We start from the raw sequence: 24,271 nt of genomic DNA on the forward strand, positions 1-24,271 counted from the left end.
ACCGCATTTTCAAAGGATATCATAACCCATCCTGTGGGAAATGGCTTACCTGGGGTTTTTTTGAAGGTAGAGTGTTGGGATTTTCTTTATATTTTAATTTTGGGCAATCGATCTGACCAACCAAACCCATAGTTGCCATATAACTGAACAGTCAAAAATGATCCAAATTTGGTATTTTTAAAGATAGCAGCTTGGGACATTTTTAAAAACATTTTATTATAAGAATTTTGTTTCATTACTACGTTTTTTTAAGGATCTGCCAACTATTTCCGATATTCGCGTTATATATCCGATCTTAAATGCAAGGGTATATAAACTAAGTCTTCTCCCTTAGAAAGAAAAGTTAGCTTTCCTTTCTTGTTTTTTTAAAAGGTTTCTTAGACTTAGATTTAATATGTAAATATTTATTAATTGGCTGTTTATCCTTGACCATCAATGTTTGTCTTTTTCTTTGGTAGGAATCTGTAAAGAGTAGAGTAGATAATAATTGTAACAAGTTCTTTAAGGTCTTATTTACCTGTGAATAACCGGGGATAACAGATCTGGATTAATCGTCCTTATGTTGGTGGGTTTTGTCACGAGGGATACCAAGGATCCAACGACTAAAACTGTAGTAACTCCAATTAAAATTAGCCAGTGATAAGATATTCGGTAAAGTGCCAACACATCCTCCTCGTTTACCCAAGTACTTTCCACTAGGGTCACATTACCATCACATCCATCCACGGACATGGGACGTTTCTGAGAATTCAACTGTCCTGATGCCGCTGCAAACTGAGATCCGAGGGTTATCCATCCGGATAGAAGGACCCCGGCGAGGGCCCCGATTGCCGTGCCCAGGGTGTTGGCCCAAGGAACTAACATTCCAAGAGTGAATATGCCAAAAGCAGCGATAGCTGTTATGGACACAACTGCAGTGCAGACACTTAGAATACCACTAAGTTTTTCCAAGACCAGGGCCAGAGCCATGGAAAGAACTCCAATGACTATAATGCTGGATTTAACAATGATATTGGACATCCTTTCGCTTGGACGCATTTTGAAGCAGCCTCTGAAGATGTCCTCCAGAATCACCAAGGAGGTGGAGTTGTAATACACCGAGAGCGAGCTCAAGCCTGCTCCAAAGATTCCGGCTATGAACAAACCCGGCAGCCCGTAAATGTCACCCACACTCTGGACCACAAACAAGGATAACATTTGATCGTCGTTCTGCAATATAGAAACTTAATTGAGTATCGGTGTACTATACCTTAATCTTAATAACACATTATCTTTTTCCTTACCGTAATCAGACCTGCACTCAAAGGATCACAGTCCTTGTATTTCTCGAACAGGAGCACTCCCAAATAGGTGCAAACAAAGATAAACCCAGCACTACCCACACAATATATAGCCAACGAAGCTCTGGCTTTATTTAGGGAAGGAAGTGACATGTACCGATGTACCACAGTTGGGTTAACAGCACTGAAGGAAATCCAGTTTAAGGATTCCCCGAAGACCAAGCCCCAAACGGTATGCCGTACATAAAGTGACGGATCAATGTTGAAAAATTCAAGGCGTCCCCTCTGATCCAAGTCATCAAAAATAGAATCCATGCCAGTGGCATAAATGGTTCCCAGAATAGCAATGACTATAACTGAAACAAACATGATCACCGTTTGCCAAACATCCGTATGAACCACAGCTTTAAGGCCTCCCTAAAAATAGAAAATTAATAACCATAACCATAATTTAAAAATTCGTAATATTTAAACAAAAATTAACTTACCACAATTGTGTAAAAAACGCAAACCACCACAATAACTGCTTCTATTATGTAAATGTTAATTCCAGATACTAAAGAAAACAAACAATGTAATTTTTTTTAGATTTCTTTGAAAAAGAGGCTTACCTTGGTTCAGCGATAAGGCAGGTAAATAAATCAAAAAGGGCAAGTACATCAGCTAAATTATAAATAATAAATTATGTAAAGTTGGGAAACTTATTTTTGAAAGTGATATAAAACTTACCACACCTAGAACAAAAATAAGCGAAACTATACTCCGAATACTGGAGTGAAAGCGCAGCTCCAAGTACTAAAATTTACGAAAATTTTAAATATTTACAACATTTTTTCACTGAGCACTAACCTCATTCGAAGAGCCAACTTGAAGAGTCCAAAATACTGGCAAATAAATATAAGCAGTTATAAAATACTCTAGTAAAATTGGTACAACAATAATCCAATATTGGGTTCCATAGTTGTAGACCTCTGGCGGGGTACCCAAAATTGAGACACCCGATATAGAACTATGGAATTAAAATAAATGAATAAAATCAGACAATTTGTTTAAAATACCATTACCTTGCTATAAGACTCATAGATACTGGAAAAACCTTAAGACTGCCCGATCCCATCAGGTACTCGTTTAGCTTTTCCGATCCGAAATCATGTTTTCGTTTCTCTCCAGAACTGATTGATGGTAAAGGTTCTTCTGGTTTTTTATTGCTTTTCCTAAAAGAGCATTTTTAAAACACCTTTTTAGCTTAGAAACATAACTTACTTGATGTATCCATAATATATTCCTGTGGCCGTGGACAATATTAGCATGCCCAGAAACACGATATAGTCTACGGTGCCAAATCTGAAAATGTCCATACTCTAGCTCGTCTCATCAGGGAATGCTGAAGGTTTTAAATCAGGTTAATGGTTTAATCAGACACGGAGATTTCCAAAAAATTAGTTTACTACATCCAATTAGACTTTATGATGGCTATAAATGATATGTTATCATCTACGAAGTTGTAAAGTATTTTATCAAATATTTCAAAACGTGTCATTTATTCTTAAATGTGAAAATTGTGCTTAGTTTTAGTATATATTATTGTAGAGTTCATTTTTATTTTAAACTTGATATGTTTGGATTTGGTGAATTAATCTAAGAGGTGTATAGACAAACCACATCACGAAAAATGGACAAAAAATCTAAAAATATTTTGTGTCAGGATTTTGATGCAGAATGGTGGGGAATCGACCCGTTTAAGGTACTCCGCTTGAGAATCGGATCAGGATTGGGGAAGATATAGCCATCGCTGTGGGCCCTATAGGAGAGGATATCCTATAGCTGCCATATAACTGAACAATTGAAAAAAGTATTTGGTATTTGGTATATCTACTTCAGTATTTTTGAAAATTGGATTTATAATAAAATTTTTATAAGGCCTACCGTATGCGCCATTTGCGATAAATATTCGATCTTAACTGCAAGGGTATATCAACTTTGGTTCCGCCCGAAGTTAGCTTTCCTCTCTTGATTCCTAATAATTTAATAATTTAAAGGAACATTTATTTGCATACATTTTTGATTTGATTTAATATATATTTTTTGACAATTTATATTTATCATGATGTCATTATTACCATGATACCCTCCAGCTAAGAGAGCCTCTTTCAAAAAAGATGATAGGTCTTTCTAAACCTTCCTCTGAATATTTTAATTCGCAAGTAATCGTATAGTTCAAATACTTCCTATTTGTTCCTGTCCATCAAGGTTCGTCTTTTTCTTTGGTAAGAATCTGTAGAGAAGAAAAGTAAATACTAATCCTATAAAGTTTATTGGAGTTTTTTACCTGTGAATCACCGGCGATACTAGATCCAGATCAATGGTCCTTATGTTATTGGGTTTCGTCACAAGAGATACCAATGATCCCACAACTACAACTGTAGTAAATCCAACTACATTAAGCCAGTGGTAGGAAATCCGGTAAAGTGGCAACACGTCCTCCTCGTTCACCCAAGTAGTTTCCAGAAGCGTTACATTACCTTCACATCCGTCCACGGACATGGGACGTTTCTGCGAATTCAACTGTCCAGATGCCTCTGCAAATTGTGACCCGAGGGTTATCCATCCGGAAAAAAGGACCCCGGCGAGGGCACCAATTGCCGTGCCCAGGGTGTTGGCCCAAGGAACTAGCATTCCAAGGGTAAATATGCCAAATGTTGCACTAGCTGTTATGGATACAATTGCAGTGCAGGCACTCAGAATGCCACTTAGTTGTTCCAAAATCAATGCCAGGCCCATGGATAGGACTCCAATGACAATTACGCTCGATTTAACAATGATATTGGACATTCTTTCACTCGGGCGCATTTTGAAGCAACCTCTGAAGATGTCCTCCAGAATCACCAAGGAGGTGGAGTTTAAATAAACCGAGAGCGAGCTCAAGCCTGCTCCAAAGATTCCGGCGATGAATAGACCCGGAAGCCCGTAAATGTCACCCATGCTCTGCACCACAAACAAGGACAACATTTGATCGTCGTTCTGCAATATAGAAACTTAATTGACTAAAGGTTTACTAACAATATTTATCTTTTTCCTTACCGTAATCAGACCTGCACTCAAAGGATCACAGTCCTTGTACTTGTCGAACAGGAGCACTCCCAAATAGCTGCAGACCAAGATAAACCCAGCACTACCCAGAGAATAGATAGCCAACGAAGCTCTGGCTTTATTTAGGGACGGAAGCGACATATATCGATGTACCATAGTTGGGTTTACGGAATTTACAGATATCCAGTTAAATAGTTCCCCGACAATAATACCCCAAACTGTATGTCGTATATAGAGTGACGGATCTATGTTAAAAAATTCAAGGCGTCCCCTCTGATCCAAGTCATCAAAAATAGATTCCATGCCAGTGGCATAAATGGTTCCCAGAATAGCAATGACTATAACTGAAACAAACATGATCACCGTTTGCCAAACATCCGTATGAACCACAGCTTTTAGACCTCCCTAGAAAACGACATTACTATAATTTAATAATACTTAAAATTTCAAAAAAATTAACTTACAACAATGGTATAAAAAACGCAAACCACCACAATAACTGCTTCTATTATGTAAATGTTAATTCCAGATACTGAATAAAAATGGGGTGCAATACTTCTTAGATTTGTTTAAAAAAATGGGCTTACCTTGGTTCAACGATAGGGCCGGTAGATAAACCAAAAAGGGCAAGTACATCAGCTAAATTAAGTTTATAAAAAATTATAAAACCAACTTTTGAAAATCCCCCAAATCTTACCACACCCAGAACAAAAATTAGCGAAACGATACTCCGAATACTTGAGTGAAAGCGCAGCTCCAAGTACTAAAATTTGGGAAAACTTTACATCTTAGTCAAAAACTTGTATTATAGTACCAACCAACCTCATTCGAAGAGCCAACTTGAAGAGCCCAAAATACTGGCAAATAAATATAAGCAATTATAAAATACTCTAGTAAAATTGGTACAACAATAATCCAGTATTGGGTACCATAGTTGTAGACCTCTGGTGGTGTACCCAATATTGAGACACCCGATATGGAACTGAAATTATATGAAATTTTGTATAGCCAGAAAATGTTTTAACGATAATATTACCTGGCTATAAGGCTCATGGACACTGGAAAAACCTTAAGACTACCCGATCCCATCAGGTACTCGTTTAGCTTTTCCGATCCGAAATCATGTTTTTGCTTCTCTCCACAACTGATTGATGGTAAAGGTTCTTCTGGTTTTTTATTGCTTTTCCTGAAGAAGCATTTTTAAATCACCTTGTTTACTTAGAGAAGTCAAAAATACTAACTTGATGTATCCATAATATATTCCTGTGGCCGTGGACAATATTATCATCCCCAGAAACACGATATAGTCTACGGTGCCAAATCTGAAACTGTCCATACTCTAGCTCGTCCCATCAGAGAATGCTAAAGTTTAAATCAGGTTACAGGTTTAATCAGACACGGAGACTTCCACAAATTAGTTTACTACATCCAATTAGACTTTATAATGGCTATAAATGATATGTTATCACCTACATACAAAGTTGAGATGTATTTTATCAAAACGTGGAATTGATTCTTCAACGTGATTTCTTAATAGTAGCCTAATCATTTACAACAGTAGTGGGGTATGTAAAACACGCACACATGTTTTACATTTGGGTAAGCAGCAAAAATTTTTGCCAAAAAAAAAAACCATGATAGTAGGGCATTCACTGAGCAAAAAACTTTCTTTTTTATTTCGTTTTTCGTTACTTTAAAAGTTTAAAGTGTCCATTCGAAATAGTCCTTTTTATATCAAATAAAGCAACAGTTCGTAAACAAATGGATATGGACTATGAATATTTTCTATGGAGAACTTTTGTTCCAACCAAATTTCTGAGATAATTTTTCTCAGTGAAAAATACATTTTTTTTAATTTTTAGGCTATCAAGCAAGGGAAGCAAAATAAGAGAAAATGAAAGAGATTCTAAATAAATTTGAGCGTCCCAAGACTATCTGTGTGCCGGCAGCGCTGCACCAGAATTTCCGACCCTATGCACGAGGTGCTATCCAAAATGAGAGTTTGCTCACTACTGACTGCACACTGGTCCCAATGCCCAATATTTTGGCCAGAAACACATTTTTTTAGGAAAATATTAGTGAAGGTATTTAAAATTTAAGTGTTGTGTTAATTTAAATTTGCTATTGTAAAGTTGAATATTTAATAATAAATAAAAGGCTTTTGGACTGTAAACGCAGTATTGTTTTTGAATTTATTTACAATTACAATACGATGACACCAACCCAAACAAAAATCATGAAATGAAAGCTAACTCCTGGAGCTTAGATCATATACATTTATATCGCAAATATATGATATAGTTGGCCGATCCGAAAAACTCCAAAGCTTCTATCTTCAAAAATACCAATGTCGACCGAACCATTGGAAATTTGATGTCGTTTTATTTTGTTATAAATCAAATCCACAGAAAATCCCAACGCTTAAACTTTTAAAAAATAAATCAGCTATAAGATATATTCGGCCGATCCCGTCCGTTCCGACATGTATGGCATGTTTCTCGTCCGTAGCTTAATTTTTTCTAATTTATGCAATTTAATTTTGGGACCATAATGCATAGATTTAAAAAAAACGAGAACATTTATTTTACAATAAAATTGTGCTTAGATTTAGTATACATTTTTGTATAATTCATTTTTAGTTTAAACTTGATATGTTTGCATTTTGTGAGTTCATTCCATTCTGATATCATTAAGATGATACTCTTAAATAAGAAAAGGATAAAGGTTGAGAAGCCTTTCGGTTTTTCTTTAAAATATTTTTCTAAATTGATATATTTATTTTTTTAGTTTATGTTCGAAAGTGATAAATTTGATATGTTGATATGTTTACGATTTACTTTCCACTCTTTCCTCTTAATATCTTAATATGTAAATAAAATAGTCCTTAAAATCTAATAAGTGCTCCATTGATATGTATCGATTTCGATTTGTGGATCAACAAGTTGAATTCTTTAACCTAAATTCGACTAACTTTACAGAGATAACATCGCTAAAATGCGGTCGTTTCCAGTTGGGGTTAACCTGGAGGTTGTGGCTATCTTTTCGTTCTGGTTGGGGGGTGGCATCTTAACTACTTATCACAGTTTCAATGGGGCTTTCAATTTACAATCCTAGAATTCTCCAGCTTTTGGGGGAATCACTGTCCCACAGGCTTCCTTAAAATTGGTGGCATTTAGTGGACTGAAGTAATCCTCGTGCAGAAAGCGAATAATGTTCTCTATCGGACACAGATCGGCTTTGTTGCCTCTGGAGTCCCTGGTAACTCGAAGACTCTTTCCGCCCTCGCAGAAATCAATCTGCTGGGTTACATCCTTGCCGTTGTACACTACACGAAAATAGTAATCCGTGTGGGCTTCACTTCGATACACCTCGAAGGCCAACCGAGAGGCATATGATATAGTCTGACCTTGGCTAGTGATGATTCCCAAGGCAGCTGTCAAGTATTGCATTGTGCAATCATGTCCGGAATATAAAACGAATTTGGTTCGATCTCCGGATATCATTTTCAGCATGTAGCTAACGATATGCCGTATCATTCCATAGGCCCGAAGTAAACCGGAAAGCTTGTAGTACGAGTGGCTAGCCGATCTTATAGATAGTTCATCAGCAAAGGACATGAGGGTGTCCACGTGAGCGGCTTCGACACAGCCCTCTTGGGGTTCCTCCTCCGCTTGCATCTGGGGATTTCCTCCGTTTTCAACCTCTGGAGAATCGGGTTCCTGCTGGTTCTGAGCCTCCTAGAAAGTTTATACATTTTTAGAATAAAAAAACTTAAAAAATGAAATAAAAATTATTTTAAAACCTGCAACAAGTTGGCAGCCGTTTCGTCCTGATCTATATTGATTACATCCACCAGCTCCTGATTGGGATTCTTTTTTTGTGGCTTTGGAGTGGCAAAACGCTTTTTCCTGCGACACGGCAAAGCAGCATCGTGGCACAAAACAGTCAGCAGGGCATCCACCACCTCAAAGGGATTACTGATTCCATTCGGTGTATGCTGCATAAGGGTGCCGCCGATCCATTGCATCACTCCCAGCACATCGGATCGCTTCAGTAACTGCTTGTCTCCAATGGCTTCCAATCGCTTTCGAAGCAGCGCCGACTGGGAGCAACTGCATTCTCCGAAACAGAAGGCCATACTATGGGATTCCTGGACATTCAATGCCAACCACTTATCCGTCGGCAGGAGGGAGAACAACATGGCCAAAGCAGACTGAAAAGTGCGACGATAGCGAGTGGTGAACACCACCACTTCATCCGAGTTGAGCAGAGTGTGTGGTGTTGTCTCCACCGAAGCACGATTGGGATTGGGTTTGAGAAGCAGACCCAACGGATGGGCATAAACTTGATGCATTATGTCGCCCACATGGAGTAGCTGCGAGATTCCCCTAGAAATACAATGGAATGATTACCAAACTCGATTATGGTCGGCATATGTATGTCACTTGTATGTAAGCTGTCCCAAAGGACATCCCCTCTCTGTGGCCGGAAGCAATGGGAATCCATGGGAAGGACCCGCTTTGTTCCAGTGCATATGATTCGAGGCCGAGGCGGGGCTGGTCGAGTTATACAATAAGCGGCGATAGCTGACAGTAGAGGGTGCGTAATATAATAATCTTTTTTCTATGGATACTCACCTATTAACCAGGTTATCCGTTCCTCCACTCACTCCGCAATTGATGCCAGCACTGCGGACATGTGATATGGGTCCGCGATCCCCGTGCCTGATGACCAGGAGCACGCCCTGTAGCTTCCAACCCTCCAAGATGCCGCCATCATCCAAGCGCTGTAGCTGCGACAGCGGTGCACAACGTTCTCTGTACTTCGCAAATCGTTGGACAGTTGAGGAGGAGCCCTGGGATTCGCCGCCCAAGGAACTGACGGTGCCAGATGAGCTGGGTCCAAAGACGGAACCACTTCCTGGTATAGTATCAACGTTGCCCATGTAGCGATACATGCCTAAAAATAGATTCCATATAGTATTTTTATTAGACTTTTAATATATTTTCTTTAACTTACCCGCAATGAGCAGGAATATCCAGATGCTGAGCAACACATAACAATACAAAGCTCGATGTTGGGTGGCCAAGCGCATCAGTTCCTTGAGCAGCCGCATCCTGGCCAGCAAATCTGGCTCCCAAACTACCTTTTACCTGCTGCTGCCCCGAATCCCAGCTCCTCCCTTTAATCATTAACTGGATGGGCGGCTCTCTTGGAGGGTCTTTTTTGGTAGCCTAATCCTGACCAGAGCGAAGTAAACAAGTATTTTCTGGACAGAGCTGGCTACGGAAAACCTGGTTTGATTTTTTTTGTGTAGAACCAAGAAGTGGCTCAGCTGTCAATGGTCGACGTGGAGTAAATCAGGGCATGCGCATTGGTGTCCACCGCGTTGTCAGCTGTTCCGTCAGGGGTGGTGGCTTAAGGGGCGGGTTTTTATTAGGGCTTTAAATTAATGAAACCTTGGCTTTGCTCAAAACATAATTTAAAACAAATATTTAAGGCTCAGCATCAAGCTTGAGATTACTCTTTAATATAACATACTGAAGTGTTCCCAATACAATAAAGTAGCTTTGGCTCACAGCGAAATAAATATGCGTAAACTGTTGGCTGTTTTTGTTTTGTTTGGCCGAAAGGCGGGGCTTCAAACGCCTCTTCAGCCTGGTTAGTTAGTATCAAATACATTGTTTATGTGGCTGATCCGAGATCGTGGTGGTATAATTCATATAAAATATTTGTCGATCAAAACGATGTCTAATCCTGCGCAGCAGTCAAGGCCAGTACAGTGAAGCGCACCTCGGTGGGATCGCGAGCCATGAATTCCTTGCACACTTTGGCAGCATCCTTGACGAAAGTCTCGTCCGAAGTGGAACCATGCTTAATCGGGAATGATTTGCGCCCATCGAGCTCGTAAAGAGTTCCCTCCTTGTTCACCAATGCGATGAAGTGATGGATGACCTTCTCATGATCGGCAGCATTAGTTTGGCCCTCCTGAGCCAAGGCCTGATGATCGGCAGTAAAGTCCTTATCCTGCTCCAAGGCTTGTCCACGCTCCTCTGGCGACAAGTTGGCAGTCTTCTCCAGGAAACTCTTCAGTACTCCACTTTCAATAGTCACACTGAAATTTTATTGTTAAGTTTTAAGTTTTATAGAAATGTTTAAAGGTACCCACTCCTTGTTGTTGGCCAGGCTGTGGATGAGGGCCACAGTGCCGCAGGCATTGTGGGTGAACTGGCGCATGTAGAATAGATCACCGGGGTGCTGCTCATCTGCCAGCTTAACCCGCTCGTGCTCTTCGGCCCGATGCTTCTCATACTGTAATACAAATAATTAATTGGATCATAAAATAAAGGGTAGGAATATACTTACAGTTTCGCTGATAGGAAAGAGTAGTATAAAAGCCTTCACGGGACGAGGAATCCAAGCCAAAGTCTCCTCCTCCAATCCGATGACGTCAGTCACCGACCAGGATGGCGACACGCCCAATTTATGTATGTACTTCGACAGTACCTGGAGTATGAGAAGAAAATTGGGTTTTTTTCCAGTTAATTTTTGCCAATTCCAAAGGAATCATATTTTTGGCAAAAAAAAGCTTTGCGAAGTTGAAGCTATTGAAGCTGTGCTCCGGCTGGACTTATAGCTTACCTCGGGGTTGGATTCTAAAGGTGTCCAGGTCGACATTTTGCTAGAATTTTGATTTAACTGTGCTCTGAATGAAATTTCAAAGTAAATGCAAAGATTGAAAAAGTTGTATAGACAATTACCGGCACTTTTGTCGTCTAGTGTTGAAAAGCTTCGAATCAGACTCTGCAAAACAGTAAAAGTTATCGATAGGATCGACTAGTTTTAACATAGATCGTAGAAATTGATAAAAAATTAATCATTTAAGTGATAAATAAGTTTATTTTGAAAATATTTCAAATATTTTTGCAGTTTGTACAAGTTTCTAAAAGCAAATCTTTATGCTAGTATTTTAGCAATAGAAATAAACAGTTTTTCATAGGGAGTGGTAACCCTGTCACGTTGTTTACAAAATGTCCAAAGGGAATAAAACACCTCAAAAGAGCAAGGATCCTAATTCGAGCTCCCAATTGACGCCAATACGGTGCAAGTGAAAAAACTACATATTTAAGCCCTTAATTCACAGACAATTTACAGATCTGGACAGCCCAATACAGCAGTCGCCTACAAGCCATGATTCAAACCTCGCCACCTGCAGAACGAGATTGGAATCCTTGGTGAAACAACTCCAGGATAACTATGCCAAATGGAAACTAGCCCAGCAACGTGGAACCTCTATTTGTTATGCCATTGAAGCCAAGAAGACCAAATGCCTGGAAAACGGAGCGGGCACGTCATATCCAGACGATCTTATTTTGCCTTGTAATAAGTTGGCCATTATAGCCTCCATATTTCGGGACATAGCCATCAAGACGAAAGAGATTTTAAGGCAACTAAGAGCTCTTTGCAAACTGCCAGGAGCTGCTGCCGATACGATATATTACAAGTCCTGGAAACTTCCTCAATTTGTGGCGTTTACCAAAGAGTTATCAGGCAGATACGAACAAGAGGCTGTGATTAAGCAAAGAGTGGCGGGTTAGTTCTATCATTTTGCAAGCAAATCATAAGACTAAACTCCTTTTGGACTTTTTCAGAAAATATAGCTCACTCAACGGATAGAAGTGAACTCATCGCCCACACAACTTTCTGGGAGTTTCCCGAATACGTAGATTCCTATGTTCAGTTCGGATTTCTTATTTTGTCTGAAGAAGTCACTTTTAAGCAATAAAAATTTAAATTAATATTAGTACATTTTTTATGTTGGGCAGAAAACTTCATTACATCTTATAACACTTTAGCTTATTCTAGGCAGTAAACTTTGTTGGAGCTATTAAATAAGTTTAACACAGTATAAAACTCGAACTGTAGCTCCTTAAACCTATAGGAATGCTTATATGTGATAAATGCTTTGTTGGTTTGTGCTTATGTCTGAATTGAGATCCTCTCCAGGCGGGGAACGCTGTGGAACTTGGTCCACCACCAAAACCAAGTGCAGGAAAATCCCACAGCAAGGGCAGTAAAGTACAGTATAGTGGCAATGCTAAACTTTTTCTGTTAAATTAAAAATATTATATTTTGAAGAAGGTTTGAAGAGGAAAATACGTACCTTTTTGGTAGCTTTAGCTTCAGCCTCCTGCTTTTTCCACTGAATCTGGGCATTGTCCTGAATTTCTCGTAGATCCTTGGCTATCTCATCCGTAATCTTCTTTACGCTCTTGAGCGTTTCTAAAGCGAAGCTGCTGGCATAATTCTTATCGCCGACGACCACATCTTCTGGCGGCATCACTTGAAGCTTGTAGTTCGTGGCAGCCATGGAGGCCCTTAGAGACATAAAATGACCGCCAGCATTTTCAATAATTTTGTTGTTAAAGTTTCTTGCAATTGGGTCATTACAGATCTCCTCATAGCTGGGATCTTGGTTAGGCATTTTGGCAAAAATCTTGAGAAGTTCTTTGCGCTGGTTGGCATGCTTGAAACCAAATAGGTCCAGATCTTCGTTGGAAAGTGACGCCAGGTCTCTGCAGCTGATGTTCTCGTCAATCAATTTATCCACACAGTCTGTGACATAGTCTGCCTCTACTGTTTGTGCAACGAGTGCGCTTAGAATTTCACGCTCACGACGCGGGTCCCTCCGGAAAGTCTGCTTTATCCATGGGCGACGCTCATATCCGATAAAAGACTTATCCAAATCCTGGTGGTGCGGGCGCGTATGGAAGTCCTTGTTGATATCAAACTGTACTGCCGATGGTATGCTGGCTGGGGCCAAGTCAGGTATATCTTTTGAGGACATAGTTGGCTCTGAGATTGGTAATACTGAGTAAACAAGTGCAATCAATCTTCCATTTAAATGCAAATGGTTGCACTTGGTCGGATGTTATACAACACTGGAACATCTTTGTGGTGGGTCAGGATTTCTTAGTGATGAGAGAGTACAGAAAATAAATTGATAAAAAAAATGTACTTTTATTTTAGGTATTTCTTTAATTTTTAGTTTAATATAATTTCATTCATTTTAAATAAATATTTTATTTTTAAAAAGCCACCTTTTCGGCCCTCCAATATAATTCACAAACAAAAAAATAAGTTAAATGCTTAAAATGTATATTTTAAAGCGTAACAAATTGCAAAACACATAAGAAAAATCCCTAACTATCTTTTTTGTCGCCCTGCGGCTGTGGTCTATACAACGGGGTACTGGTGGTGGCTGCTTCCTGTAGTTTCTTCATAAACAAAGCCTTTTTCTGTTCATCTGCAGTAAGTTTAGACCCAGAAGCAGAGGCCTTGATGCGGTCTATTTTCTCGGCGTTCGGTTCGGTGAGCAGCATCAGGCCATAACCCATGCCACCGAAACCTATTAGCCACAGGACAGACTTAAAGTAGGGATTTCCAGACATATCTATGAGTCGCTCTTTTTCAAGGCACTCCAATAATTCGCATCCGTTTGCCTGGCCTTGCTGTCACCCACAATTTCTCCGATTTTGTAGTAGTAGTCAAGGACGAACGGATAGTTTTCGTGTATGTGCTGGCGGAATTCTAAAAAAGACATGGTTTTTAATAAAATTACCATAAATAAGGTTCTTATATAAAATAGGGACTCCTTACCTCGGTTTGTGTTCATGCGGTAATAGACTCCGTAGCTGGCGGCAAAGCACACCGCCTCTAGGACAAACAGAGTCTTGGCACTACCCTTGATGAATCTCCAGATGGCGGGCTTTGGGGTTTTGGGCAGCATTACAAAATAAACAAAAGTTAAACACGTTTATTGGAGCGATAATAACATAAAAGAAAGTGCTTACGCAGTTAACAGTGGAGCAGTGTTGGATAACAGCTGGAGGAATCAGCTGATCGGCCGGTCATCTTCCTCTTTCTGCTTAGTGTTTATCTCACGTTTTTGTTTTTGCACTGATAACGCGACGCAATTAGCCCGAGTGAAAAAAAACTGTTTTTCTTATGGAAACTCAACTACGATGAGTGGAAATATACACGGCCTTAGCTGGTTTCCGCATTTTCCGGACAAATTTGTGTCCTGGGGCCAGGAGATTCATCTGTACGAGGTGCGCAGCAAAGAGGACCATAACCAAAAGAGTAAGACCCAGCCATATGCTTGGGTTTCTCTTGTTTAATGTTTATTTATTTCAGGTCGCCTGCCTTATATATCTGTTAACTATCTCGCCAATGAAACGCGCTATCAATATGCACGCTGTGTGGCTGCTTCCTATCACAGTGACCAACCCATTATAGCTGTGGGCCTTGCAGATGGAAAAGTAGGAGTTTGCAACTTCCGGGACACCTACGACAGCAGCTGGGAATACAGTGGGTGGTCCTCTTATAAATGGAGAAATTATATTATTTTATATTATGCTATATTCTATATGAACCACTTAATATTTCGTAGCTCCCCGCCAGCAGCGCATGTGCACATGCCTGGCCTGGAATGAACTGGATGCCAATATTCTGGCCATAGGTCATGATCGCCATCGTAATGACACCTGCATCACCATCTGGGATATCGAGAGGGGTGTCCCCAAGGAGACGGCCAACTTTTTCGGGGTTGGAGAATCCGCCAACTCCCTTTGCTGGGATCGGAACTATCGTACTGTGATCGCGGGAATGAGCCAGAAAATGATCAAGTTGTTCGATCTAAGACGTGAGTCGGTTTATTTGAGGTGTAGCTCTAACTAATCTCTGTAATCTTGTTTAAACTTTCCGCAGAGAGCAACGCTACCTGCCAGAGCATTCAAACGAAGACGGTTCAGGGTCTGTCGGTTTCCCCCAACGGCAACTACCTTTGCAGCTATGTGGACTCTGTGATCACTCTGTGGGATCCGCGTACCATTAAGAGTCCCCTGCGACAGATTCAGTCATCAAAGAATCACCTTCAGATTGCCTGGTGCCCGACAAGAACCAGTTTGCTGTCCTCCTTGCAAAGGGATTCGGCGTATATTACTTTATACGACATCCGGAGCGTGGATAATGAAAATTCTGGCGAGATATATCATGTGAAAAGACAGATAAGCCCATTTCCGGCTAAATACGAGCACAGTGGGAAATTCTCTTATGTCAATAGCCTCTCCTGGCACTCGAGAGATTTCGAGAGGGCTTTGCTTGTGGCGGATGCCGTGAATATCCTGGACTTTCACTTGCCCGCCACTTTGCATACGGCTCACAGTAACCGCCGGAAGCTGCCACTACTGATGCAACGACCACTATTTACACCTGCCTCGCCTGCCTCCACAAATGCAGCCACACCCACTCAGCAGCTACCGACGAGTAGCTGTAGCACAAACAGCGGCAGCTCACTGGATTTCAGCACTCCTGGCGGTTCAGCCTTAAATGTAGATTTTTTAGAACCAGAACTCTTTGAACTGGATTTGGTGGACGAGACACGACAGCGAGCTTTGGAGGATTACGGGATTCGACCGGACAATAAAAAATTCGCAGAGCTACACTTAACTCCATACCTGCGAAATGTGTGGACCACGCTGAACAATGTATATTCTGACGAACGACTGACCGGACTGAAAGCCACCTTAGGCATCAATCTGGGTCACACCTCAGAGGCTCTGATGGCCAGCTCCCGCATTGAATCTCAGGTTCTCCAATGGCCGGAGGGCATCAACAACTCCAACAAGCTAGTATGCTACAGAAGCGAGCAGCGTGACATGGCCCTGCAGCTCTGCGGGTGGGTCTTTGAGCACGAGCTGGAACGTTTTATTGAGCAACTGTATGCCAACAAGGAGTACAGCCGAGCGGCCATGATTTATGTGTTCCACCTTAAGATCTTCCATGCCTGTAACATCCTATCCTCGGCAGCGGATAATATGCGAGATCCGAGTATGTACAGGGTCACGGTTATTGCCTTGTCCAGCTTCAATGCCGATCGCTGCAGCTCCACTTGGCGGAATCAGCGCTCCAGCGCCAATATGCAGATTCAGGATCCACATCTCCGAGCCATATTCTCGTTTCTCACTATGGAGAAGGATAATTTCGATGCGGTGCTCAAAGAAGAGGGCGTCTCACTGGCGGATCGCGTGGCCTTTGCCTGTAAATATTTATCGGAAACTAAGCTGGCGGACTATGTGAAGCAGCAGATCCAGGCGTCCATTGAGAACGGCGATCTGAATGGCCTGCTGCTGACTGGAGAATCCCTCGATGGGATAAGTATTCTTCAGTCCTACATGGACATTAGCTTTGATGTGCAGGTATAGACATTATATAGAAAAAATGTCCTACTCCTTTAAAAATCTTATCATTCCTCTTTTAGACTGTAGCCCTGGTGGCCATCAATTACTTCCGCCAAGAGCACTTTTCGGACAAACGCATCCAGTACTGGATCGCCAGCTATCTGGACCATTTAAACAGCTGGGGTCTGTGGGAGAAGCGAGCCGAACTGGACATCAAAATCGAAGGCATTCGTGCTTCGTCACGGAGCTCCCGAACTGTTTTCCTCTCCTGCAACTTTTGCGGGAAGTCCGTCTCTAATGCCTTATTGGATGAGCCGCGTCCACGTAGCACCACCACAAGCACCAATCGTCTCTCCTCCTGCCCCAGCTGTCGGAAGCCGTTGCCACGCTGCTCGCTATGCCTGATGCACATGGGCACCATGGTGAACATGAGCAACGGTGAAACTCCGAATAGCACACCAGAGGTGTCCGGCTGGCAAACAAAACCCTTTTCCAAGTGGTTCTCCTGGTGCCAGACTTGCCGACATGGCGGCCACACCGAGCATATCATGCAATGGTTCAAGTATGTCTAGAAACTGATATTTGATTAAAAAATATTATTAACCTACTGTGGATTTTCAGGCAAAATTCAGAGTGTCCTGTGTCTTCATGCAACTGCCGGTGCTTCGACATGGACGGCACCAAGCCGAATACTTTAAGAGACATTTCCTAGCTGTTCATCCGCAGCCACGACTCCACACTCTGCATCCAGACCATGCCATATGCATTAAGTTGTTGACTTGTTCCAAATGCGCGCGCCTTAAACTAAACAAAAAAAAAACTCAGAAGTGTTCATTGTACTTAGACATGGGATGTGCCCGTAGCATTAGTGTTTATGACCTATCAGCTTTTAGCTGCTCAATTGCATTTTATACTTACATTCAAATAAAGGACTATAAAAATAAAATATTTTTTTTCCATCTAGTTGGCTTTGAAAAAATAAAAGGTGACGTTTTTATGACATCTAGTTGGCTTTGGAAATGTCAACTCTTTTCGTCCACTGACATTTGAGAGCAGTGACTGGCAGCTCTGTCATAAAAGAAAAGATTTTCATTCCTATTACTCCTACTTCCGAATTATGGAAAATAAAACGAATCAAAAAACCAAGTACAAGCTTGGCGAGAGGAAATTGGATGTTCTAAATGATTTGAACTTTGTTCGCAATGTTCTCCAGGACTTCGACGTGGATTCCGAGCCCCAAACTCGAGGAGTTCTTCTTGACTTGGCGTACAGTAAGTACATATCTTTAATCTTATAAAAACTCCACACTTTATAAAATTCTTTTTAGCTTTAGCCAGGGATCAACTGGTTGAGGCCTCACGATATGCCAAGCTGGAAAATCGCTCGAATGTGACTATTGAGGACATCAACAAGGCAAAGCAGGTGCCTGTAGAGAAGGTGGTCGAACCTCATCCACCAGTCGAAAGTACCGAGCCGGAAGTTGTGCCTAAGGTCTTTACCCGGCGTAAGTCGACTGGGAAAAAGAAGACCAGACCGACTCCTAACCCCGATTCGTCGTCCTGAACCCATCTGTGATGAGCAGAGGTGTCACCAATTGTGGGCCCATGGCGCGAGGAATACCACTTTTGAATATGACGGCGCCTTATCCTGTCGCAGTGCTGCTTCTTGATCCTTCGCCCTCTAAAAAACCGCGTGTCTATATAGCTAATCCCCAAATGATGAAAGAAAGGAGAAGGAAGAGGAGTTGACATTAAAAAATAAAAATGCTTAATCATCGAATTTTTTATTGATTCCTCTAATAAAAAAGATAACTTTAAAAATAACAGCCCTTTAAATTCTTTCCAACACTGAAAAGCTTTCAAAGCTTTACAACACCGACCGATAGACCGCACATACCGATAGATGGCTTCGCACGTTTTTTGGCATTATTTTTGTTGCTTTTTAACGTTAATTGCAATTGGCTCGGCCAACAACCTGTGCTTCCAATCCGTGTACCAAGTGACTGATTAAATAGTGGCTAAATAAACTAATTAGATTTAAGAAAAAAAGTGCTAAATATTAACAAAACAAAGAAAAGCCAAGCCGCCCGTCGAAAGTGTACAGCCCAAGGGTAAGGCGATAGGGTTCAAAGAAGGGGGAGTGTGGGTGGGGGATATGTCGGCATGCGAGTTCTCCGGAATACTGAGAACTTTCACTATCAGTAGCGTTCCCTTTTTAATTACCAGGATAGTTATCCAAACAGTTTCCACTAACTATACTCTATGACCTTTTCAACTTTTAACGTCTTGGTCTGGTTGTTTGTTTAATATCTTCGAACGTTAAAGTGGTTTTCCATTAAGAACTTCAAAAGCTTTAAGCCTGCAGCAGATACTAATTTAAATTGCAAATACACATGATATTGTTGTATTTGCTATATATTTTTAAAATAGAAGGTTTCTCCACTTTGCTTTCGCCGGATTATTAAATACCTTAAAGTGACGTCGTCTCCTGTGTTTATCTAGCTTTATTTAGCCACCGAGACAATAAATACGTACGTAAAAATCAAATTTGAAACATTGCCAACTAAAATTCGACGCATCTCAGGCATTTTCACCGCGTGACCCCATCGAAAAAAAAAATCAAATAAAATGGCAGAGAAAACGCACAATGGTTGGCACCATTTTTTTGAATCAACGGGAAAATGTCTTTAAAATGTAACGGTAAATATTGTAAGATATAGGGTTGTTAAACCTCTTTTCGATCCATTCAGAAAATGGTAATAAATCAAGCGAGAAGACCAAACACAACTTAAACAAAATATACGGTTTATTATGTCATTCCACTAAATTTAGCATTCCAACGTACTCCGCTCTCTGTGTGCTCTTCAAGCTTTTCTACACGGCGATTAAAATGTTAAAAAAAAACTAAAATTAAATTTTATATTAAGAATTGTGTGATTTTTATTTAATAAAGTAAAGTCTAGTTATAGCCTCATGTTCGTATTTTTGGGAGTATGATTTAGATAACCCTTTTTAATATTTTCCCCACTTTATTTCTCCTTGTGTAGACCTCTCTATGTAGTTCTTCCAATTCCCCCATCAGACATTTTGCCGCTTGCTGACTTACGCTTTGTTTGCTCATCATTATTTATTTTTTTTTTATGCCAATACTGCTGTTAATTAGTGGTTCGTACAATTCGCAATTTTCTATTTGCCCCCATCTACCGGCAAAGTAAACAAAAAAGAAGCAGAATCGAGAGAATCTTTCTGGGGCTACAAGTAGTAAGCCGAACAGCTGATAGACTCTCTCTCGCCATTGATTAGCCGCCCCAAAGTGCCCAAAGTTTTGGCTTCTGCTCAGTTCCTTTTGAAATGTAGGGGCGATACCAAGCTTCCATCGCAAGATCTTTATAATTTTATAATTTTTTACGATTTTTCGAACGATATACGAGACGTGAACATGGGGAATTCCTACAACGAGTTGCATTGAAATAAAACGCTTGATTGGTTTTAAGCGTTTTCCTTTTATATCTATTAGCAAACAAACAGCTTTGTGAGAAATTCACGTTCAAGGTCAGTGCCAAAATGTAATTAAATGTTTATTTGTTCAAGATTTTCGGTTGTTTATATATGGATTTTATTATTTCCTCGTTATCAGTTGGTGGAGATAACACAGATATGCTGGAATAAGTGCATTTATTTGGGATATTAAACGTAAAACCGGTCCGATAACGTCGATGAGCGCATAAACCCGTTAAACTTGTCCCAAAACCAGTGCAAAGCTCGACAATATTGTGATTTATTGAGGCTCAACAAGTGGGTTTCTGCTTATGGGCCTGCATAAGGGTTAAGAAGGCCGGAAGAAAATGAAAGACAGGAAATCCAAGGGTTCTTAAGAGTTATAAGGTCTTATAATTTAATTATTACTTAAAGATTTTTATTACTTTTTTTAAATTTTACTTTGCATATTAACCAATTAAATGTTTATTACATTTCTTAAGAATTTTGACACTAGACTACATTGCGTGAATTCTTTTCTCTTAACTTCTAAGCATATTTTATTATTAAAGAGCTTATCTAAGTTTTTATTATTGCTAAAAATATAATACAACTTGGTGGAAAGTGATGATCCAATTCCGAATGCATTAAACCTCTGTAAGTTCTCCTAAAATTGTGCGACTAGTGTCTCCCCACGATAACGTCACTCGTCTATTTATTGAATTTGCAGTTCAACTGTGTAGTCATTGCTGGGGAATTGTGTGCCAACATTCAGTTGTCTGTTGTGGAGTTTAGTAATTTGTCAAAATTAATATCCAGTGATGGGGTTATGTAAGGGTTATTACCATTATTGATTCTTGTAGACGACATTAATGCTTGTACCATGTCTACTTTGGGAATTAAATACTCTTGAACTTGTTCTATTTTCGTTTTCAAAGGCACACGCAACACGATTACCATATGAACAAGACCTTGAGAGGGGTTTTTCTTATTTATTTTCAATTTCTTCTCCATCTTCCTACAAATGAGACTAAAAAATTGCAATAAACTTATTTCTTTTCAGTTTCCATAGAGAAGCATCAAAAATAAAACATATAGGTGGAGTTGGACGGCCCTCCATCACCAATATATAATTCACACCCCACCCACCCGCACACCCACACACATCCAAAATGTTGCGTAACACGCCTCTTGGTGCCACACCCACCTACAAACTACTACTGGGATTCGGACTCTGCTCCCTTGGTGGAGCTATGCTATATGCATACTTTAAGAATCGCCCCGACGAGGATGATCAGGAGGACTCCAACAACAGCCAAAAGGCGGCCGCTAGAAACGGAAGCCAGGAGCCAAAGGCCCAAAAGGAGGTCTGCCTCAAAATTGTGGTGAACAACGAACATGTGCCCCTGATAATGGGTCGCGGCGGCTCGAATATCAAACTGATTGAGGAAAAGACCTCGGCCAAGATAAGATTACGGTAATTGGATTTGAATTTTATCACCAAACTAGAACCGAGCAATAAATTCTCATTCGGATTTGTTCTCTTCCAGAGACAAGGACAGTAGCCAGAAGTTCTGCGACATTACCGGTGTTCCCGATGCCGTGAAAGCTGCACGGGTTCTTCTCATCAAGGAGATTGAACGGGCGCCCGTGGTTAAAGTGGAACTACAAGTGCCCCAGAGGCTGGTCAATAAACTGAATACCCGCGGTGGGGAGCTGGTCCAGGAGATAAGGTCCAATTCCCTGGCCAAACTGAGCATAGATCCAAATGGCCGGAACGGCAAGGCTAAAATCACAATCGTGGGCAACCAGAAGCAGGTGAATATTGCCCGAAAGCTACTGGATGATCAAATCGAAGAGGATGAGGAGCTGCGTCGATCCGTGGAGGAGGTGGAGCAACGTCGGGAACCTCGACGATCGCCCACAAACAGCATTGCATCCTCCAGCCTCTATTCCTCTCAGACGTCGCTCAGTTCGCACACGCAGCCGCGGGACAAACTGATGGCTTCTAAAGGCGATGGCAAGCCCATGGAGGTTTACGTTTCCGCTGTGGCCTCTCCAACCAAATTCTGGGTACAACTGGTCGGACCGCAGTCCAAAAAGTTGGATAACATGGTGCAAGAGATGACAAGCTATTACAGCAGTCCCGAGAACAGAGCCAAGCACACCCTAACATCGCCCTACATTGGCCAGATTGTGGCCGCCGTTTTCAAGTTTGATGAGAAGTGGTATCGCGCCGAGATTGTCGACATAATGCCCAACCAGTACAATCCCCAGGAAACGGTTATTGATCTGTACTTTGTGGACTATGGGGATAGCGAGTATATATCGCCGGCAGATATCTGTGAGCTGCGCACTGATTTCCTAACACTGAGGTTAGTAGGTCATATGATTAATAAAACACTTCTTTTATTGACATTCTATGGATTAGGTTTCAAGCTGTAGAATGTTTCCTGGCCAACGTGAAATCCACCATCCAAACGGAGCCTATTACCTGGCAAAAGTCCTCCATTGTTAAGTTTGAGGAACTGACTGAAGGTAAGACTTAAGTGCGTCGGAAATAATAACTTTACTGAAGAAACTTCCTAAATTTTAGTGGCCCATTGGCGGAAGTTGATTGCCCGTGTGGTGACCTACAAAGAGCGCCCAAAAACTACCACATCCGTGAACTCAGCCGCCAAGGAGGGCACCCCTTTGCCCGGTGTGGAACTCTTTGATCCTTCCGAGGGTGCCGAAGTGAATATTGGGGACTTGATGATCACGCAGGGTTTTGCCTTACCCCTGGACGAGTCGTACCCCGTGAGATCTCGCAGCTCTACGCCCTCCGCTCGCAGTGATTCCACCATCGAGGAGCTAAGCGTTAGCAGTCCCGTAACTCCATTCACCTCTCAGTCACCCATGTCAATGTCCATTGATGCTGAGAGCATTTCGCTGGCGGAGGACGCACACCTTGCCCAGCAAATACAGCACCTGCAGCAGAAGCTTAATGGCAACACAATCGGAACGATTAATCCTGCCAAATTATCGGTGGCAGATCTCGAAAATGGGAATAACAATCATGCAAACAGCACTACTAATGGAGGCGTTACTCATTAGGATTCACATTGTTACTAGTTACTCTCCTCGCCTAAGTGTTAATACCTAATATGAGAAGGAGCTCACCATTTGACGTGTACATAGAGTATAGACTTTAAGGAGCTTATATTACTTTAAGAAAATGAACAATTTTTTAATTTATCGTCGTGATCACCCGTGACTGCTCGACATATCCTAGATCCTAGAAGCTGACGATGGACCGGTACAGATCCTTAATTGTTTGTAGAAAGCTATGCCATGTTACTTATTGTTAGCAATAGAAGACAAATTTCATTTGTACATCAACCCAGTACACAAAGACCACACAAACAAATTAAAAGAAATGCTTTTTATAAGAAAGTGAAACTTAAGTCTATTACATGGGGCTGTTTAAAGAATTTCAAAGAGGATTGAAGTCAATAATACATAATAAGTGATAGCCTAAGCAGGCAGTTATTGCAGTCTTGTTTTGGGATAGATACTCTTCTTAAATTAGAATATCGTTGGTAGTATTTATAGCTATGGGTGGCAGGTATATAGCTCGGATCTGACTGCGCAGGCGCGCAATCTCCATGTCATCTCGTTCCATTTCCCGGATGAGCTGCGAGAACTGAACCAATCCCTCGCGGTTTCCCGGAAAGCCGTGACCCTTGATTACCTCCAGCTGGAGCTGCATTACCAGTGGAAACACCTGAACATAAAGAAAACCATGTATAAACAATAGTTGAAAGGATTTGAAGTATATTTACATGCTGCATCATAAGAATCATTTCTTTCCCAGCGGAGGCCTTTGCTTCAGAAAGTTTTTTCGAGTTTTCCGGCTGATTCACACAACGTATAATGTCCATGAGAATTTGTTTGGCATTCTCATTATTGAAGTTAGCCAAATATGACATCATTAAGGATTAAGTGGCAGTGGTTTATTGGAAAATTAAATAAATATTCAATGTTCAACAAATGTTTTTTGTTTTTTCTAGAGATGGACTCTTACACGATAAGGAAATCGAAAAGATTTATGCGTCATACAGCACTGAAACAAATCAGCTGTTGCAGTAAGTGTTTAGAAACACAAATATTCTCATAAAAAATGTAAAAAATAAAACCAAAA

At 40.9% G+C, this 24,271-nt stretch overlaps 12 protein-coding genes across 17 annotated transcripts; 4 read left to right on the forward strand and 8 right to left on the reverse strand.

The window, feature by feature from the left end:
* Window positions 1-203: 203 nt before the first annotated feature.
* Window positions 204-2,664, reverse strand: LOC108125857 (sodium-coupled monocarboxylate transporter 1-like). The gene is made up of 9 exons (XM_017242199.3): window positions 2,544-2,664; window positions 2,345-2,494; window positions 2,130-2,289; window positions 2,010-2,075; window positions 1,892-1,943; window positions 1,769-1,836; window positions 1,284-1,697; window positions 518-1,209; window positions 204-462 (listed from the first exon to the last, which is right to left on the reverse strand). The coding sequence occupies exons 1-9, from the start codon at window positions 2,636-2,638 to the stop codon at window positions 420-422; spliced, it is 1,740 nt and encodes a 579-aa protein (XP_017097688.2). The 5' UTR covers window positions 2,639-2,664; the 3' UTR covers window positions 204-419.
* A 696-nt stretch (window positions 2,665-3,360) lies between these two features.
* On the reverse strand, window positions 3,361-6,539 carry LOC108125834 (sodium-coupled monocarboxylate transporter 1-like). 5 transcript variants are annotated; one of them, XM_070277532.1, is made up of 10 exons: window positions 6,381-6,539; window positions 5,612-5,839; window positions 5,407-5,556; window positions 5,193-5,352; window positions 5,068-5,133; window positions 4,958-5,009; window positions 4,835-4,875; window positions 4,362-4,775; window positions 3,610-4,301; window positions 3,361-3,555 (listed from the first exon to the last, which is right to left on the reverse strand). In XM_070277532.1, exons 2-10 carry the CDS (start codon window positions 5,704-5,706, stop codon window positions 3,498-3,500), a joined length of 1,728 nt encoding a protein of 575 aa, XP_070133633.1. In that variant the 5' UTR covers window positions 5,707-5,839; window positions 6,381-6,539; the 3' UTR covers window positions 3,361-3,497. The 5 variants fall into 5 exon arrangements, with proteins under 5 accessions (XP_070133633.1, XP_070133632.1, XP_070133629.1 ...); XM_070277531.1 differs by having other exon boundaries at window positions 3,363-3,555; window positions 4,835-4,902; window positions 5,612-5,732; window positions 6,381-6,538; XM_070277528.1 differs by having other exon boundaries at window positions 3,363-3,555; window positions 4,835-4,902; window positions 6,381-6,538.
* A 408-nt stretch (window positions 6,540-6,947) lies between these two features.
* LOC108125816 (2-phosphoxylose phosphatase 1) lies at window positions 6,948-9,727 on the reverse strand. The gene is made up of 5 exons (XM_017242150.3): window positions 9,390-9,727; window positions 9,008-9,329; window positions 8,816-8,956; window positions 8,173-8,758; window positions 6,948-8,107 (listed from the first exon to the last, which is right to left on the reverse strand). The coding sequence occupies exons 1-5, from the start codon at window positions 9,484-9,486 to the stop codon at window positions 7,481-7,483; spliced, it is 1,773 nt and encodes a 590-aa protein (XP_017097639.3). The 5' UTR covers window positions 9,487-9,727; the 3' UTR covers window positions 6,948-7,480.
* Window positions 9,728-9,864: 137 nt separating this feature from the next.
* Uch (Ubiquitin carboxyl-terminal hydrolase) lies at window positions 9,865-11,070 on the reverse strand. Its single transcript, XM_017242177.3, has 4 exons — window positions 11,013-11,070; window positions 10,737-10,877; window positions 10,540-10,682; window positions 9,865-10,485 (listed from the first exon to the last, which is right to left on the reverse strand). The coding sequence occupies exons 1-4, from the start codon at window positions 11,046-11,048 to the stop codon at window positions 10,122-10,124; spliced, it is 684 nt and encodes a 227-aa protein (XP_017097666.2). The 5' UTR covers window positions 11,049-11,070; the 3' UTR covers window positions 9,865-10,121.
* On the forward strand, window positions 11,070-12,172 carry LOC108125833 (uncharacterized). The gene is made up of 3 exons (XM_017242170.3): window positions 11,070-11,474; window positions 11,526-11,963; window positions 12,023-12,172. The coding sequence occupies exons 1-3, from the start codon at window positions 11,402-11,404 to the stop codon at window positions 12,154-12,156; spliced, it is 645 nt and encodes a 214-aa protein (XP_017097659.3). The 5' UTR covers window positions 11,070-11,401; the 3' UTR covers window positions 12,157-12,172.
* daed (daedalus) lies at window positions 12,167-13,317 on the reverse strand. The gene is made up of 2 exons (XM_017242169.3): window positions 12,535-13,317; window positions 12,167-12,479 (listed from the first exon to the last, which is right to left on the reverse strand). Exons 1-2 carry the CDS (start codon window positions 13,216-13,218, stop codon window positions 12,351-12,353), a joined length of 813 nt encoding a protein of 270 aa, XP_017097658.2. The 5' UTR covers window positions 13,219-13,317; the 3' UTR covers window positions 12,167-12,350.
* Window positions 13,318-13,512: 195 nt separating this feature from the next.
* Window positions 13,513-13,822, reverse strand: LOC108126071 (uncharacterized). The gene has a single exon (XM_017242514.2). The coding sequence runs from the start codon at window positions 13,820-13,822 to the stop codon at window positions 13,574-13,576; it is 249 nt and encodes an 82-aa protein (XP_017098003.1). The 3' UTR covers window positions 13,513-13,573.
* A 2-nt stretch (window positions 13,823-13,824) lies between these two features.
* On the reverse strand, window positions 13,825-14,225 carry LOC108126070 (protein CEBPZOS). Its single transcript, XM_017242513.3, has 2 exons — window positions 14,031-14,225; window positions 13,825-13,961 (listed from the first exon to the last, which is right to left on the reverse strand). Exons 1-2 carry the CDS (start codon window positions 14,158-14,160, stop codon window positions 13,825-13,827), a joined length of 267 nt encoding a protein of 88 aa, XP_017098002.2. The 5' UTR covers window positions 14,161-14,225.
* A 121-nt stretch (window positions 14,226-14,346) lies between these two features.
* Window positions 14,347-17,558, forward strand: mio (GATOR complex protein mio). The gene is made up of 6 exons (XM_017242511.3): window positions 14,347-14,513; window positions 14,568-14,741; window positions 14,824-15,075; window positions 15,141-16,630; window positions 16,693-17,174; window positions 17,234-17,558. Exons 1-6 carry the CDS (start codon window positions 14,396-14,398, stop codon window positions 17,322-17,324), a joined length of 2,607 nt encoding a protein of 868 aa, XP_017098000.2. The 5' UTR covers window positions 14,347-14,395; the 3' UTR covers window positions 17,325-17,558.
* A 99-nt stretch (window positions 17,559-17,657) lies between these two features.
* LOC108126069 (uncharacterized) lies at window positions 17,658-18,337 on the forward strand. Its single transcript, XM_017242512.3, has 2 exons — window positions 17,658-17,883; window positions 17,940-18,337. The coding sequence occupies exons 1-2, from the start codon at window positions 17,730-17,732 to the stop codon at window positions 18,173-18,175; spliced, it is 390 nt and encodes a 129-aa protein (XP_017098001.2). The 5' UTR covers window positions 17,658-17,729; the 3' UTR covers window positions 18,176-18,337.
* A 154-nt stretch (window positions 18,338-18,491) lies between these two features.
* Window positions 18,492-23,529, forward strand: papi (tudor and KH domain containing protein papi). Of its 2 annotated transcripts, none has more exons than XM_070277186.1 (5): window positions 18,492-18,722; window positions 21,152-21,565; window positions 21,639-22,463; window positions 22,520-22,626; window positions 22,685-23,529. In XM_070277186.1, the coding sequence occupies exons 2-5, from the start codon at window positions 21,261-21,263 to the stop codon at window positions 23,182-23,184; spliced, it is 1,737 nt and encodes a 578-aa protein (XP_070133287.1). In that variant the 5' UTR covers window positions 18,492-18,722; window positions 21,152-21,260; the 3' UTR covers window positions 23,185-23,529. The 2 variants fall into 2 exon arrangements, with proteins under 2 accessions (XP_070133287.1, XP_017097786.2); XM_017242297.3 differs by lacking the exon at window positions 18,492-18,722 and adding an exon at window positions 19,955-20,163.
* On the reverse strand, window positions 23,498-24,156 carry LOC108125942 (protein C10). The gene is made up of 2 exons (XM_017242300.3): window positions 23,913-24,156; window positions 23,498-23,854 (listed from the first exon to the last, which is right to left on the reverse strand). The coding sequence occupies exons 1-2, from the start codon at window positions 24,060-24,062 to the stop codon at window positions 23,651-23,653; spliced, it is 354 nt and encodes a 117-aa protein (XP_017097789.2). The 5' UTR covers window positions 24,063-24,156; the 3' UTR covers window positions 23,498-23,650.
* Window positions 24,157-24,271: the final 115 nt, after the last annotated feature.

Source organism: Drosophila bipectinata, chromosome 2L, assembly GCF_030179905.1.
Source record: "Drosophila bipectinata strain 14024-0381.07 chromosome 2L, DbipHiC1v2, whole genome shotgun sequence".
NCBI lineage: Eukaryota > Metazoa > Arthropoda > Insecta > Diptera > Drosophilidae > Drosophila > Drosophila bipectinata.